The sequence below is a fragment of the Dendrobates tinctorius genome, unplaced genomic scaffold (genome assembly GCF_039654945.1).
Source record: "Dendrobates tinctorius isolate UK_male_01 unplaced genomic scaffold, ASM3965494v1 ptg000223l, whole genome shotgun sequence".
In the NCBI taxonomy this organism is placed as follows: Eukaryota; Metazoa; Chordata; class Amphibia; order Anura; family Dendrobatidae; genus Dendrobates; species Dendrobates tinctorius.
Genome location: NW_027361890.1, coordinates 18,407,995 through 18,424,877, shown reverse-complemented (window position 1 = coordinate 18,424,877; position 16,883 = coordinate 18,407,995). Strand labels below are relative to the sequence as shown.

At 49.6% G+C, this 16,883-nt stretch overlaps 1 protein-coding gene across 4 annotated transcripts in view; it reads left to right on the top strand.

The window, feature by feature from the left end:
- Positions 1-16,883, top strand: part of RALGAPB (Ral GTPase activating protein non-catalytic subunit beta) — a 171,918-nt gene that overhangs the window by 92,047 nt on the left and 62,988 nt on the right. For all 4 annotated transcript variants that reach the window (XM_073555376.1, XM_073555377.1, XM_073555374.1 and 1 more), the window contains exon 9: positions 13,865-14,081. In XM_073555376.1, coding sequence (XP_073411477.1) covers positions 13,865-14,081 — 217 coding nt within the window. The remainder of the gene's footprint in view (positions 1-13,864; positions 14,082-16,883) is intronic.

Genomic DNA, 16,883 nt, shown 5'->3' with positions numbered 1-16,883 from the left:
ACATCAGTCCTCCAAGGGAGGTCCTTCCTCCCGCTTCGGTGGCAAGTCATCACCACCGATGCCAGCCTCCTGGGTTGGGGAGCGGTTTTTCATCAGAGGACGGCTCAAGGACACTGGAACCCTCAGGAAGCTCTTCTTCCTATCAATCTGCTCGAGATCAGAGCAATCTTTCTGGCCCTTCTTCGCTGGCAACCCCTTCTCGTCGGCAAGCCGATCCGCATTCAGTCGGACAACGCCACGGCTGTGGCGTATATAAACCATCAGGGCGGCACACGCAGCCACCAAGTCATGTCAGAAGTGGCCAGGATTCTGCGCTGGGCGGAACGTTTCGTCCCAGCAATCTCCGCCGTGCACATTCCAGGGGTGGAAAACTGGGCAGCCGACTTTCTGAGTCGTCAAGGCCTAGCGTCAGGCGAATGGTCTCTCCATCACTCAGTCTTCGATCAGATATGCAAGCGCTGGGGTTCTCCGGACGTCGACCTCATGGCATCTCGGATGAACCACAAAGTTCCGCGCTTCGTAGCCTGGTCCAAGGATACTCTAGCCGTCGCTTGCGATGCCCTAGTAATTCCGTGGTCCCAGTTCCAACTCCCTTATCTTTTTCCACCTCTTGCCTTGATCCCAAGAGTGGTCAAGAAGATAAAATCGAAAGGCGTTCCAGTAATTCTTGTGGCTCCAGACTGGCCGAGACGGCCTTGGTATGCGGAACTGGTGAACATGCTCGCGGACGTTCCCTGGAGACTTCCAGTCCGTCCGGATCTTCTCTCGCAAGGCCCCCTTTACCACGAGAATTCTCGGTCTCTGAATTTAACTGCATGGCCGTTGAGGCCGCAATTCTAAGAGAATCAGGTTTTTCCAGCCAGGTGAATCAGACGATGATCAAAGCCAGAAAACCAGCCTTTTCCCGCATTTACCACAGGTGTTGGAAGGCTTTTTTCAGTTGGTGCGACGATAAAAAAGTTTTTCCAATGGCTTTTTCCATCCCGTCCATACTGGGTTTTCTCCAGTCTGGCTTAGATTCGGGTCTGTCTCTCAGTACCCTGAAAGGCCAGGTTTCTGCCTTGTCTATCCTCTTTCAAAGAGAGCTCGCTTCCTTACCGCAGGTTAAGACGTTCCTCCAAGGAGTCGCTCATGTGGCTCCTCCTCATCATTCACCAATAGAACCGTGGGATCTCAATCTCGTTCTTGGCGCTCTCCAAAAGGCGCCGTTTGAGCCCATCCAGGACATTCCTTTGTCACTTTTGTCATGGAAGGTGACCTTTTTGATCGCCATTACATCCATCAGAAGAGTTTCTGAGTTAGCGGCCTTGTCATGCCGTTCTCCTTATCTGGTGCTCCATCAGGATAAAGTCGTCCTCAGGCCCGTTCCTTCCTTCCTGCCAAAGGTGGTTTCCTCCTTTCACATCAACGAGGATATCGTTCTTCCATCGTTTTGTCCGGCTCCTTCTCACCCTCTTGAGAGGTCACTCCACAAGCTGGATGTTGTTAGAGCCTTGCATGTCTACCTCGCTAGGACCGCTTCACTTCGTCAATCCGATTCATTGCTGGTCATCTCTGAAGGTCACAGGAAAGGGCTTCCGGCATCCAAATCCACGATTGCTCGCTGGATTCGTTCTACCATTCAGGAAGCATACCGACTTCAGGAAAAACGGCCCCCTCCGGGAGTGAGAGCTCACTCCACCCGGGCTGTGGCAGCTTCGTGGGCCGTTCGACACCAGGCTTCGGCTCTGCAACTTTGCAGGGCCGCGACCTGGTCGTCCTTGCACACATTTGCGAGGTTCTACAGGGTTCATACCCAGGCCTCGTCTGATGCAGTTGTTGGTAGGAAGGTTCTGCAGGCGGCGGTGGTGCACCGGCCGACCTAAGCCTTTCCTGTTCTTTCGTTCCTTATTGCTGTTCCCGCCCTTGGGACTGCTTTGGAACGTCCCATGGTATTCTGTGTCCCCCAATAAGGCGATAAAGAAAGATGGATTTTTGGTTCTTACCGTAAAATCTCTTTCTTGGAGCCTTCATTGGGGGACACAGCACCCTCCCTGTTTACTTTGTACCGTGTTGGGTCTTTGAGTCCCCTGTTGGGTTGGTACATATGTTTAGAGAGTTTCCGTTGCTTCTCCTGCTGCTTTTTCACCAACTGAGGTGCCTAGTGCCTGTCGGAGGGTGTATACTGCCGGGGAGGAGCTAATGTTCTTGTTTTGCATAGTGTCAGCCTCCTAGCAGCAGCAGCATACACCCATGGTATTCTGTGTCCCCCAATGAAGGCTCCAAGAAAGAGATTTTACGGTAAGAACCAAAAATCCATCTTTTCACCACCTAATTGTCACTGACTTTTGAACATGTTACTATAGCCAGCAGACTCTAAGGAAGCTATTTAATTTCCATGGCAACATCAGGACCACACAATCATGATCTCAGTGTGCCAATAGGGATAAAGAGGGAGAAGGCCCACTCTTTTAAACATTTATATGAAGTAGTCAGTATTGGCAGCAGCATCTAAGGGGTTAAACAGATATGGACGGTGACAACACTGATCGTGACTGATGCAGCAAGTTGTAAGCTATAGTGTACAACCGACAGCTGCTGGATTGTTACTTGTATGGGGATGCTAGTCTCTTATATCTCAGGTCAGTTAAAAGACGTATTGACGGTCATTAAGGGGTTAAGTACAGAATTGACCACATTTTTTGCTTCAGTTTTTTTTTCCTAATTTCCTCCTTTAAAACCTAGGTGCGTCTTAAAGTCCAAAAAATACGGTATATTGAAGTCGTTTGTAATCCCAGCCCTGACATGTGCAACTTCCCATTGTATGATCTGAGAGGTATCAGGGTGTAGTACTAACTGTGAATACACTAAATAGAAGTATGAAGTTGGTCAGTACATCTCATAAATTACTTATATGTGCAGTAACTTCATTCAAAAGGGTACTGCAATGTATGATTGATAGTTGATGGCCAACTCATTAAACATATGTACACCATAATAAAGTTGACCAAAATGGATGATTTCATCCTAAAGGATAATTTGTCAGGTGAAATGTAGCAGAGTGATCATTTTCAGATGCTTTATGACAGACCATTGTAATCTTGCATCCGATAGTTGATTCTCCATGAGCAATTTTTGTCAAAGTATATTCCCAGACTGGTAACTTGTCCTTTGCCCGGTGTTAAAGATTTTGTATGCGTCATAGAGGGAAATTAAGATCCCTAAAACATTTCCGGGGAATGGACATGCCCCCCGCCCCACTTTACATTGAACATATGGGGAAAAGTAAAAATTACGTATACCTAAGAAGATCTGACACTCCAGCCTTCCTTTTGAAGTGAGATTAATTCTAGGGAGAGAGAAACTAATTAAACGTTTGAAGCAGAGACCTCCTGCCTTGGACAGGTGATTAAAACACGATTTCTGCTGGGGAAAGCACAGTAAGCTGTGAGATCTGTTTACACAGGGGAGGAGTAGTGCAGAGGCTGCCTTTGTTCCAAGGAAGAAGCATCCTCTGTTCAAAGGATTTTTCTGAGAGTGGTCCAGACTTAGTCTCTTCATTATCCAGATATGAATATTTGGGTTTTATATTGATCCGATATTTATGGGATATAGAATTTCAGCGTCACACCAAAGGGACAAACAGAACGCATTTACTCTCATCATCATGGGGCCACTAGAACCCCTTCAATAAAATAGCGGTCTGATGCATAATGCAAATCAGGCGGTGTGAGGGACGAACGAGATGTCTCTTCTGGGATGTGCCCCCACCATGGCATCCCCTCAGGCCATTAAAAGCAATGCAATGTTTATCTTTAATTAAGAGCCGAGGAATATTTTCTTTGAAGCTTGGTCCCCACCAATTAGCACCAAGGTGTGAGCTCCTGCAGCTACAGGCAAACTAACTGAAGGACATGAAGACACCGTCGTACAACAAGTCACAGCAGGCTCTGAGGTATTGAATCTGGAAAATGACCTATAATAGAATGCAATATCTCCGAGCTTAGCCAAGCACATTATCGAAAATTGGCATTCCTTTCCCCACGTGCCCATATTATTTAGCCACCTTCAGAACCCTGCATTATGGAGTTATAAAGCATAGCTAACAGGGAGTACATACGGTAGGCATATTTAGTCTCTATGCGCAGATAAAATCCAGCCGAACTGATTGGCGGCACCACCGACCCATTCAGAGCTTCGGGCGGAAAGTTATGGGCCAGCCACGATTCTGGGCAGAAAATCATATTCTCCAACATGGGGGAGGCAGCCTAGCCCAGGGGAGGCAGCCGAGTGTTGGAGGGAACAGCCTGGGAGATATAAGGCAGACCTTCATTTTGGACTTAGTTTTCTAATGGCCGGAGCATACGTTAGCTGACGCAGCCAAGAAAGCCTGAAACTAAGATTTGGACCTGTGATCCATCAGCGCTTCCCTGTGGTCACATGCTACATAAAACAGTAATTGCAACCTGTTCCCTATCCTTGTACTACACTTGTAACTGTATACACCTGTACATTGTTCTTGTAAATATATACTTGTATATTTCTAGTGCGCCTTTTTGGCGATTAAATAAAAAATTAATCTTGGGCTACCCTTATCTCGATGCACAAATCCCCAGGTCCGCACGCTTGGTTGGTCAATTGTACGCTACCCGGGTTGGTTTCTGACCCGATATAAGCCTGTTGTCGGACAGGGCTTATGTCCAACAAGGAACTGGTGGCAGAATATTGTATTGTTTTAGTGAGGAACTCTGGCAGTGACGGCCGGGAGGTTTAAATGTATATCCCTTGCTTGGACTGGTGATGTATATCCCCCCTCGCTGGGAGCGCCTCACTAACTCGTACCTATAAGGGAAGCCTTTCCGGTGACTATTTGCCCTCTGTGCAGTTCCCTGATTGACCTAGAGCAAGTGGTGGCGCCAGAAAGCCAATCCCTGTGAGTTCTTCTCTCCCCTCGCCTGAGTTGAGTGAAGTCTACGCCCCCTTTCCCCTGTGAGATCCCTCACAGGCGGTGTTTGATCTCTATGAAACTGTAAAATCATAAGAAATATGATGTCAACATCTACTGCCTGGAACCATCAGGGGCAAAGATATCCTATAAGTTTTGGATGTCATACAATTTTAACAGACCCAGCAAATCCCACAATCCATCCCCACGTGACCTCGAAGGGAGGTGTGTGGGTGTAACATTGAGCTAATAAAAAAGCAGTAGTTGGGTCTAGGTCAATTTGTCAGTCCTTGGAAGACATGGTTTGCTTTGGCTCTCTTCGTTTTCCCAGTCGGAGTGTTTTTGTGCTCTGTGCTATTTCCATGACAAGGTTTAGTATCTCTATAGTTATTACTTTTCATGTTCTGTAATTGTATATATTGTATTGCTTTGTTCTCATATTTGTATATATTCCATTCGTTAGAATTGGAGGTGTATAGACCATACTCTCACTGTTCTCCAATAGCTGGCCTAGTAGTGGAATATACATAAAAAAAAAAGTGGGCTTATACGCCCAAGCCAGCTCACTGACAGCCTGAAGGTACCCAGGATTCCGTCTGGACTGATGTATATAATCCAAGAAAGGAAAAAAAGGGAGGCATCTCAGCTGCTTAAAACTTGAAAAAATTCTTTAGTACAAATCCATTAAAAATAATTGACAAATGGCTACTCCTCAGCAGTGACAGTGCACATGAAGCTTACAGGAATGCAGCGATGCGTTTCGATCACTAGGATCTTTATCACAGCTGACTAAATCCTATTCCATACATAATTATATAGTCCAAACTAACCAATAGGATCTTAGGGCCAAATCACATGATTCAAATATTCAGGTCCTTTAACCCTTAGAATACAACATTGCACAGACTATACTGATTACAATTAAAAAAAAATAAAATAAATTAGAAAAGCATTAAAAACATATATAATGGTCAGTAATGGAACATGATTTCGTTTCCCGATGGATATAATGTTTCTCCTTCGTCTCATTGGGGGACACAGGTACTGTGGGTGTATGCTACTGCCGTCTGGAGGCTGACACTAAGTATACAAGAAAAAAGTTAGGTCCTCCTCCTCCGCATACACCCTCGCCCCGATTGCGGGCGGAAACCAGTTTTTTGTTTAGTGTCCTATGGAGGCACACGCAGTCTGGATCTCTCCAGACTATTTTTTTTTGTTTTTTGTTTTCTTGCTATGAAGAGGAGACGGGCGATGGATCCTATTGAAAGGGTCCGATCTCCCCAAACCATCAACAGGCGAGCACGCGTTGAGTATCGCCTCCGCGTATCCTTTCCCGCACAGAGGGACATCTCTGGGACTTTTCCCCGGACATCTATTTTTCTTTATTTTTCGAAAATGAGACGGGCAACGCATCCTATTGAAAGGATCCGATTTCCCCAAACCATCAACGGGCAAGCGTGTGCGAGTGTCCCTCCACGTGTCCTTTCCCGCACCGTGGGACATTATGCCAGACTTAGCCCTGTCCACCCCTAGGTATTGAAACCATGGGCTTGCACAGAGGCACAAGACTAGTCTGTGCGGCCCCCACTGCTCCACCAATGCTGGACGGCGGTGCTGCATGGCGGCGGACGGTCCCTCTCCTCGCCCATGCAGGGCAGACGGAGCTAGGGTGCCTGCACCGTCCTAAAATCAAATACCCCAGGTGCCGCTACCGAGTGCATGCCATGATGTAGGTATGGAGCTGGGGAGGGATCTGGGCAGCGTTTTTTTGTAAGGTGGTCCCCCCTATAGAGGCCAATATTAATCAGGGCAGCTGCGATTGCAACGGCCATGCAGCTCCTCAGGATAGTGGGCATTCCCCCACCCTCCCCCCGTCTCTCTCTCAGGGTCCCTGTGTTCCTCCTCTTCTCCTCACCTCCTCGTCTCCCCTCCTCCCTCCGGGTGCCTGTGCGCGGCTGGGTCTGGGAGGCTCACCCGAGGGCCGACACCGCCAGCGGAGGGGAGCAGTGTGGGGGATCCAGATCGCCGGGCCAGCGGGGGCGCCTGCGCTCGAGTGGGCGGACAGGTCTAATTTAGCCCACGGCTTCGGCCTAGGCCGTGGGTGGAAGTCCCGCTGCGACGTCATCCGGCGCCGGATAAAATTGAGGCCCCGGCTTCAGAGCGGGTTCAGAGCAGGGTAGGCTGCGATCAGAGGAGGCACTCGCAGCCTACCCAGAGGTGAAGGAGCACATCGGAGGCAGACCAGGAGCGCGGGGGGACACACAGGAGCAGGGTAAGTGCGACCCCCGTCCCGGAGCTACGCTAGGTGCATTTAAGGGTTACCCTCCTCCTTCCCCTCGAACTCTCATGGGTGTTGGCCTAAGCAGCAATATGTCTGGGAAAGGAAAAACGCACACGTTCCTTTATGCCGCATGCGTTTCCTGTGGGGGGATGTTCCCACGAGTGCAGACTATTAAATTATGTGAAGCCTGTGATTCAGAACGCGCCCAGGAGCCCTCCCCTGTGACGGAGCCCAGGGGTCTGGATCCCCCGGAATGGGCGTTATCACTTTCTCGGTCCATGGTTTCGCTTACGAAGGCGATTGAGACCCTTCAGGCCCCGGATAGGGGTAGAGACGACGGCTCGCCTGTTGGGGAGGGGTCATCCACCTCACAAGAGCCTCCGGCCTGCAGGGGCCGCACACTCTCTAGGCAGACGCATATGAAGAGAGCCCACACTGCGTCTCCGGGCCCCTCCAGTGCTTCGGCATCAGTGAGTGCGGCGTCTCGCTCACCATCACCATTTTCCGGGAGCGAGCAGAGTTCAGGTTATGACGGGGAGGAATCCTTGGATCTGGATACCCCGGGGTGTCGGGAGACTGTAGACAGTCTCATTGAAGCGGACAATCAGACTTTGGGTATTGAGGAGGACATCTCTCTAACTGCAGGTCATAAGGTATCCTTTTAAGAAGGCCAGGAGACCGCATAGGGTATTTAGCACTCATCCAGAGTTCGAGGACATAGTGCAGCGACACAGGGAACGTCCAGACAAGCGTTTTTCGGGCCAAAAAACGCTAGAAACAAGATATCCGTTTGCACCAGAGCTCTGTAAGAAATGGGCGGAATCTCCGGTTGTGGATTCCCCAGTGTCATGTCTGGCCTCGAGATCTTTGTTGTCGGTGCCTAGTGGTTCTTCTATTAAAGACCCCACGGACCGGCTCATAGAAAGTTTAGCCCGCTCGGTGTATGAGGCATCAGGATCAGCACTCTCTCCTTCATTTGCGGCAACATGGGTAGCCAACGCCATGATGTCATGGTCAGATTCTTTAAATAAGGTCCTACAGGATAGAGACCTGCCGACGGAAGTGTCTGAGATAGCAGGTCAGGTCGCGATGGCAGGTGACTATTTAATCAATGCATCCTTGGAGGCGGCGAATTGCGCAGCACTAGCGGCGGCGAATGCAATCGACATTAGGAGAGCCTTGTGGTTAAGGCTATGGCGGGCTGATTTGATTTCCAAGAAATCCTTGACTTCCCTGCCTTATCAGGGTAGCCGCCTATTTGGGGAAAAATTAGACAAGCTCATCTCAGATGCTACAGGGGGAAAAAGCAGCTTTCTCCCACAACAGAAGATTAAACTGCCTTTTCGTCAGCCTCAGGCGCGCTTTCGAGCATTTTGCAGCCCTGGGTGGATGGCAGCGCCCAATTTGTCCGCCTCAGCTCGCTACAACCAGGACAGGGAGCGTCAGGTCACGAATAGGGCCAACCCGCTGGGTAGGATGCGAGGCCGCCCGCCCAGGTCAAGGGGAGCCAGATCACAGAGGCCCTCAGCGAAATGACTCGGGGCATTCGGTACCCGAAGAGTGCAGAGTGGGCGGACGTCTACTCAGGTTCTGCCACGTTTGGGTCACAGTGGCACGCGACGAATGGGTGGCGGAACTAGTGTCGTCGGGGTACAAAATAGAATTTGTCAGAGATCCTCCAAGACGATTTTTTTTCTCTCCCGGCTGCCTAAAGCAGAATCCCGGGCAGAGGCATTGCTAGGGGCCATCAAGGTGCTGCAGCGCAACGGGGTCGTTGCCCCTGTACCAGAGTGCGAGAAAACGCAAGGTTTTTATTCCAACCTGTTCGCGGTCCCCAAGAAGGACGGGACAGTAAGGCCGGTTCTGGACTTAAAGCTCCTGAACAGGTTCATCAGAATCAGGCACTTTCGAATGGAATCTCTCCGTTCAGCCGTATCGTCCATGGAGCAGGGAGAATACTTGGCCTCGATCAATGTCCAGGATGCTTACCTGCACGACCCTATTTTTCCCCCGCATCAAAGGTTCCTACGTTTTGCAATCAATGGTCGGCATTTCCAATTTGTGGCTCTGCCCTTCGGGTTGGCCACTGCCCCCAGAGTGTTCACGAAGGTAATGGTGGTCGTCATGGCCATTCTACATTCTCGGGGCATAGTGGTTTTACCGTACTTAGACGACCTCTTAGTGAAGGGTCCATCTTTTCGGGCATGTGAAGAGAATGTCAGCAACACGCTGGATACCCTGTCTCGCCTAGGATGGTTGGTCAACGGGAAGAAGTCATCCCTTGTCCCAGCTCAGAGGATCTCATTTCTAGGGATGATTTTCGACACCTCCCGAGGGTTGGTAATTCTCCCTCGGGACAAGGCTCGAGCTCTCCGTCATGGAGTTCGGAATCTTCAACGACCAAGCCCTCACACCATTCGATTCGGGATGAGGGTCCTAGGGAGGATGGTGGCGGCAATGGAAGCGATTCCGTTTGCCCAATTTCATCTTCGTCCCCTGCAGCACGCTCTCTTGACACCTTGGGACAAGAGTCGATTCACGCTCGATCATCAGTGCAGGTTGTCCCCTCGAGTCAGACGGTCACTTCGGTGGTGGACGCGCGACTCCTCTCTTCTTCAGGGGAAGCCCTTTTCCCCCCAGATCAGTGGTTGGTGATCACAACCGATGCGAGTCTTCTCGGTTGGGGAGCAGTTTTTCGCCATCACACGGCTCAGGGGCAATGGTCGCATCAGAAGGCGCGCCTCCCGATCAACTTGTTAGAGATTCGAGCGGTGCTGCTGGCACTGCAGCATTTCCAGCACTTTCTAGCAGGGCGTCCGGTCCGGATTCAATCGGACAACGCCACGGCGGTGGCATACGTAAATCACCAGGGAGGCAGGGCAGCCATGCGCGAGATAGAGCATGTATTACGCTGGGCCAAGGGGAACCACTCTGTAATCTCAGCAGTCCACATACCAGGCGTGGAAAATCGGACAGCAGATTTTCTAAGCCGGCAGGGTGTCGCGGCCGGGGAATGGTCCCCGCACCCTGAGGTCTTCCAGCAGATATGCCAACGGTGGGGGACTCCGGACGTGGATCTGATGGCCTCCAGGGAAAACGCAAAAGTGGCCGTGTTTGTCGCCCGGTCCCAAGACCCACGAGCAATCGCAGTGGATGCGTTGGTCCTACCGTGGAGCCAGTTTCGGCTCCCATACCTGTTTCCCCCGCTGCCACTGCTTCAGAGGGTCATCAGAAAAATCAAGGCAGAGGGGGTTCCGGCAATTCTGCTGGCCCCAGACTGGCCCCGTCGGGCATGGTACGCAGATCTGGTGCAGCTCCTCGCAGATGTGCCTTGGCGTCTGCCGGAACGGCCAGACTTACTGTCTCAGGGGCCGATCTGCCACCCGAACTCAGGGGCCCTGTGTTTGACGGCATGGCCGTTGAATTTTGGGTTCTGACCCAGGCGGGGTTTGGGTGTGAAGTGGTTGCTACAATGGTTAGCGCCCGGAAGCCTTCCTCGGCGAGAATTTACCATCACACTTGGAAGGTTTTCTTTCATTGATGTCGAGAGCACGGGGTTGCTCCACTGTCTTTTTCGGTTCCCAAAATCCTGGCTTTTCTTCAGTCAGGCCTAAACGCAGGATTGGCCCCGAGCTCCCTTAAGAGACAGATATCGGCCTTGTCTGTCCTGTTCCAGCAAAGGATCGCTACTAATATGCAGGTCAAGACGTTCACCCAAGGGTTCTCCCATTTGGTGCCTCCCTATAGAGCGCCCATAGACTCCTGGGATCTTAACCTGGTCCTGGATGTCCTGCAGGAAGCTCCTTTTGAGCCGTTACAAGAAGTTTCATTATCATATCTTTCCAGGAAGGTCGTATTCTTGGTAGCCATAACTTCCATTAGGCTGGTTTCGGAATTGGCAGCCCTATCTTGTAAAGCACCATTTCTGACTTTTTACAAGGATAAGGTAGTCCTTAGACCAGCTCCCCCCTTTCTGCTGAAGGTCGTGTCCTCTTTCCACATTAATGAGGACATTGTTCTGCCTTCATTGTGTCCAGCGTCAGTACATAGGGTGGAAAGGGCACTCCACATGTTGGACCTAGTGAGAGCACTCAGGAGGTACGTGTCAAGGACAGCACCTTTTCGCCAGACAGACTCGCTGTTTGTGATCCCCGAAGCGTGCAGGAAGGGGCTCGCAGCCTCGAGGTCGACCATAGCCAGATGGATTCGTCTAACTATTCAAGAGGCTTACCGTATTAGAGGCACACCGATTCCTACAGGGATAGGGGCGCACTCTACTCGGGCAGTGGGTGCCTCTTGGGCGCTTCGGCACCAGGCTTCGGCAGAGCAGGTATGCAAAGCAGCAACCTGGTCCAGCCTGCACACTTTTTCTAAGCATTACAATGTGCATACTCTGGCTTCGTCAGATGCGAGCCTGGGTAGAAAAATTCTCCAAGCGGCAGTGGCGCACCTTTAAACAGGGGGGCATGCGGCTTGGATCGGTGAGTTGACTTCCCACCTAGGGACTGCTTTAGGACGTCCCACAGTACCTGTGTCCCCCAATGAGACGAAGGAGAAACATGGATTTTTGTGAGTACTCACCGTAAAATCCTTTTCTCCGAGACGCTCATTGGGGGACACAGCACCCACCCTGACAGCCAGTTGGCTCTTGTTTATTTAATTAGTAGAATTCCTTTTTTAAAAGGTAGGGTGGTCCTTTTTCAGACATATGTATTCTGCGTTAAGGCTAATTTGTTTTGTGTTCTCCTACTGCTGTTGCACTAAACTGGTTTCCGCCCGCAATCGGGGCGAGGGTGTATGCGGCGGAGGAGGAGCTAACTTTTTTTTGTGTACTTAGTGTCAGCCTCCAGACGGCAGTAGCATACACCCACAGTACCTGTGTCCCCCAATGAGCGTCTCGGAGAAAAGGATTTTACGGTGAGTACTCAGAAAAATCCATGTTTCCAGACTATAAATCCAAAACGCCTCCCGAGTAAGGAGGCATCTCCTAATATCACCTCCCCGTTTAGGATTTCCTAAATGAGGAAATATTTTTATTATGCTGTAAAATAAAATGCTTAGAGTCCATGGAAATTTTGCGGTTACTAATATTATTGTAAATTATGTCTCTGACATGTTCGGAGAAACACGTTTTTAATTTCCTAGTGGTGCACCCTATGTACATTAAATTGCATTCAGTTCATTCAATTTTGTAAACAATATTTTTTTGAATTGCAATTTTTGAAATTATTAATATTATGCGTTTGGGTGCCATCCTGATTATTAAAAATCTTACCCGTTTGCACATATTTACACATTGCACATTTCGTATTACCGCACCTGAAAAAACCTTTACATTGCAACCAATTGTTTTTGCTCATTTTAGAGTTAAAAATACCCGGTGAAATAGTATTTCCTTAAATAGGGGCACGCCTAGCTACCACATTGTCACCAGAATCTAAAATACCAGCCAATATTTCATCATTTAAAATAGTCAAGCATTTAAAAATAGTTTTCCTTATTTCATTAAATTGTGGACTATACCTCAAACAAATGTATAGTTTATTTTTTCTACTTGCTCTATTCAGATGTTAATTATTTTTTGGATAAAGTAAATCATCTCTGTCATTGTTGCTTACTATATCCCGCGCTCTCTTTAATGCCCCATATAGGATAGCTGCGTTTTTTCAATTTTTCTGCGGCATCTCAAACTCAGAAATCATGTCGTCCTCTCGGCAAAAATTCCTTTTTAAACGTGTACAAGCACCCTCTAGTATTGATTTAAGAATATGCTTTGGGTGACTGCTTCTAGCGTGGAGGACCCTACGCTCCCAGTTCTCCAATAACTGGCCTAGCAGTGGAAGCATCCTCGACCACTACACATCAGCCAATTCCTTAATTGTCCTGGCGATTGGAGGCAGAGGAGTTGCGTTTTCTTGACAACTGGTAGCAGCCGTGTGATCTCTCCGGTGTCATCTGTGAAAAAGTGATAAGTCATGGGTTCATCTTGACCCCAACACCCCTGAAAGAAGGACTGTTGACTCAATTAGCCAAACATTCGACGGCCATGCATCTAAAAAATGCTCATGCAATGTTAAACCACCTCTCCAGTGTTTTTTTTTATTTCACAGCTGGAGTGGTATGAATCCATGTTCCAAGCCCTTAATAGTATTACACTTACCAGCAGCCCCTGTCTTCTGCTCCTCCCTGCGCCACTGGAGTCCCAATCGAACTTTTTGTGACCGCAACTTCTAACTGACCGGCAGTCACAGGTAACAGTCACAAGTTCTTGGTGTAAGTGTATGGGCCTCACTCTGGCTCTCAGACTTGCATTGCGTAGTGACTTCCGGATCACCCAGAAAACACTGGAGCGATCTGTTTGGTCACAAACAGCAGAAGATGACCAGAGTGGTGCCAATAACCGAAGAAGACGGTGGCTGGTGAGTATAAACCTACGGGGAGGGAAGTTAGGTTAGTGCTACCGCTCTGGTAGTGAAATAAAAACGGCTGGAGTGGTGCTTAAATAATTTAGCCAGAGTTGTTGCACTTTTAGCAACACTGACTCCGACTCCCACAGCGATGACATAAGGATTGCATGTATATTAGGTGATGTGTGTCAATCTTTGTGGAGACGATATTTGACCGTAGAATTTAACAACTTTTCCTTGTTTCTGCTTCAGGTGAACACAACACACAGCACAAAAGTTCAGCAGCAGTCGTCTTCCACCTCCCCGCTGTCCAGTCCAAACCAAACGAACGCCGAGCCTCGTCCATTACCAGCCCCCACCAGACCCAAAGTCAACAGCATCTTGAATCTGTTTGGGTCATGGCTGTTTGATGCCGCCCTTGTCCACTGCAAACTGCAGAACGGAGTTAACCGTGACAGCAGTATGACGGGTAAGTGCGCCAACCGTTCTCACCACTTAATATCACCTGAGAATTTCCATTATTCCTACCTGCAAGATTAAACTCGATGGGCAGGTGTGGGATGGGTGGGTTGAAGATGCATCAGTGAATTTATTCATCTTACTTGCAGAAATGAAATGAATCCTATTTAACCTTTCTCTGCTATATCCATGCACCACAACTTAAAGGGAAGGTTTATGTCTCACAAGGCCTCGCACAACGTCTGTTCTCAGAGCTCAATGATGCGGCCTCACTATGGGAGCAAAGGCAGCCGACAATGAAATTTTTAAGAGAAACAAAGTGGGGTACTCCTAATTACAGAATAAGCATGTGTTTTCTAGGGGTAGGGGTGGTGGGGGTTTGTTTTTATGATGAGCAGAACCCTGGTGAAAATAGGGCATATTTAAAGTAAAGTTTAAAAGTCAACCATCAGGGCTGATTCATTTTTCAATGTATTGTTGTGCCAGGCAGAGTGTTTTTTTTTTTTTCAACTGATATAGTGCCCTAAATCCCCTGCCAAAAATGTTATACTTACGATGTTCTTACGTGTCGTAGTGTAGGGTCTGACCACTAGGACCTCTACCGATCCTGAAAAAGCGGCTCTGCGCAGCCCTGTATGAATGGGGGAGCATAAGGTGGAGCATGAGCAGCTCTACTATTATTGTCTGTGAGACTTATAAGGATGTAGCTAAGCAGTATCCCAAAGACGGTGGATGGAGCAGAGGTGTGAATGGTAGACCCACCCCACTTCATTCAGATGGGGATGTGCAGAGTCCCATTCTCAGGATTGATGGAGATCCCAGCAGCTAGATCCACAAATCGGTAAATTATCTCCTATCTAATACATACTGCATAATTGTTAATCTTTGTACACCTTCTCTATATTTTTGGCTGACAGCTGTGGCCACTGGAGGGAGCATACTGCTTAATTTTATTTATTTAAAGGGAATCTGTCAGCACGTTTATGCTAGAGCAGCTTGATGAAGGTGCAGAGACCCTGATCCCAGTGATGGTGCTTACTGGGCTATGTTATGCTGTTTCAATAAAATTAGTTCTGTATCAGCAGGAAATGATCACTACAGGACAACTGGCCTTGTGTCTTCTAGTCCAACCATGCCACCATCACTGATGAGCAGTTTTTTTATCACTATTAGTGATGAGCGAACGTGCTCGGATAAGGTGTTATCGGACTTTCTTCGCATGCTCAAATAATATGTTTGAGTCCCCGTGCCTGCATGTCTCGCAACACATGCAGGGATTTCTCCTTCACCTCATTTTGGGTGTATGCTACTGCCGCCAGGAGGCTGACACTAAGTGAACAAAAAAAAAGGTTAGCTCCTCCTCTGCAGTATTCACCCTCACGCTGGCTGAAGGCGAAACCAGTTCATGCTCAGTGTCCTTAGGAGGCTCACATGTCTGGTGTTTCCCAGACAGTTTTACCTTTTTTTTTTTTTTTTTTTTTTATTTTATTTTTTTTTTTTTTATACCATGTAGATGAGACTGGGGCGACAGACCCTATTGAAAGGGTCCGATCTCCCCAAACCAACAACAGGCAAGCACGTGGAGTGTCTCCTCCACGTATCCTCTCCTGCAACGTGGGACACGATGCCAGACTCAGCCCTGACCACTCTAAGGTACAGAAACCCTAGGCTGTACAGAGGCATATGACAGTCCGTGGCCCTCACTGCATCACCAATGCGAGGTCTGCGGTGATGGAAGGAGGCGGATAGTCCCTCTCCTCATCCCCCATAGGGAAGATGGAGCTAAGGTGCCTGCACCGTTCTTTATACAGCCCACACACACACCTGGTGAGGCTGGTAGCTGAAGCGCTCCATGCGGTCAGTACAGAGGGCACGGAATGAGAGCGGGCTGAGAGGGCTCCAGTTGGTATGAGGGCCTGTCGTCCTCACTGCGCGACGCAGCTTCCGCCGCAAGATTAGCGCCAACGGCTGCTCCCCGGCGCGTGCAGCACAGCGCTGCCCCTGCATCGTCCGGCCGACGCCGGAACTTAACTCCCCGGCTTCTGTTCGCTCTAAGCCACGGGCGGAAGTCCCGCCCCCTGACACGTCCACTTCCGGCGGGTCCGCCCACTCGCCGAGGCGCAGATTTTGAAGTTAGGAACAGCTCAGACCCCTTCTGCTGCACCTCACGGGCACAGGACTGGGGTAAGTGCTACCCCCCCCCACACTCACCCGGAGTTGCCCCCGGCTTTGCAACACCGTTCTTTTTCGGCAGCTGCACTAAAAGCTACTCTTACACTCGCTGCCGTAGGCCATATCAGTCAGCAGGTCCAGCATGTCTAGAAGGACCAGGCCTCATACGGTACTATATGCTTCATGTACCGCCTGTTAGTCCGCTTTTCCGCAGGCACAGAGCAATCAGTTATGTGAAGCCTGTGATTCCGAATGTGCCCAGGAGCGCTCCCCTGCGACCAAGCCCAGTGTACCGAGTCCCCGGAATGGGCTCTGTCTGTTGCAGTCTATGGCATCACTAACGAGAGCAATGGAGTCCCTTCAGGCCCCAGATAGGGGCAGGGACAGTGGCTCGTCTGTCTTGGAGGGTTACTCCACCTCACAGGAGCCTCCGGCCTGCAGGGGCCGCTCTCACGCTAGGCAGACACGAGGAAAACTAACCCACAGCGCGTCGCCCGGCCCGTCTGGTGCCTCGGCATCCATGAGCTCCATCTGTCGCTCCCCTTCACCAGTGGGTGACAGCGAACATAACTCGGATTCCGATGGACCCCTCGATTTAGATGCACCTGATTACCAGGAAGCAGTTGACAGTCTCAGTGAG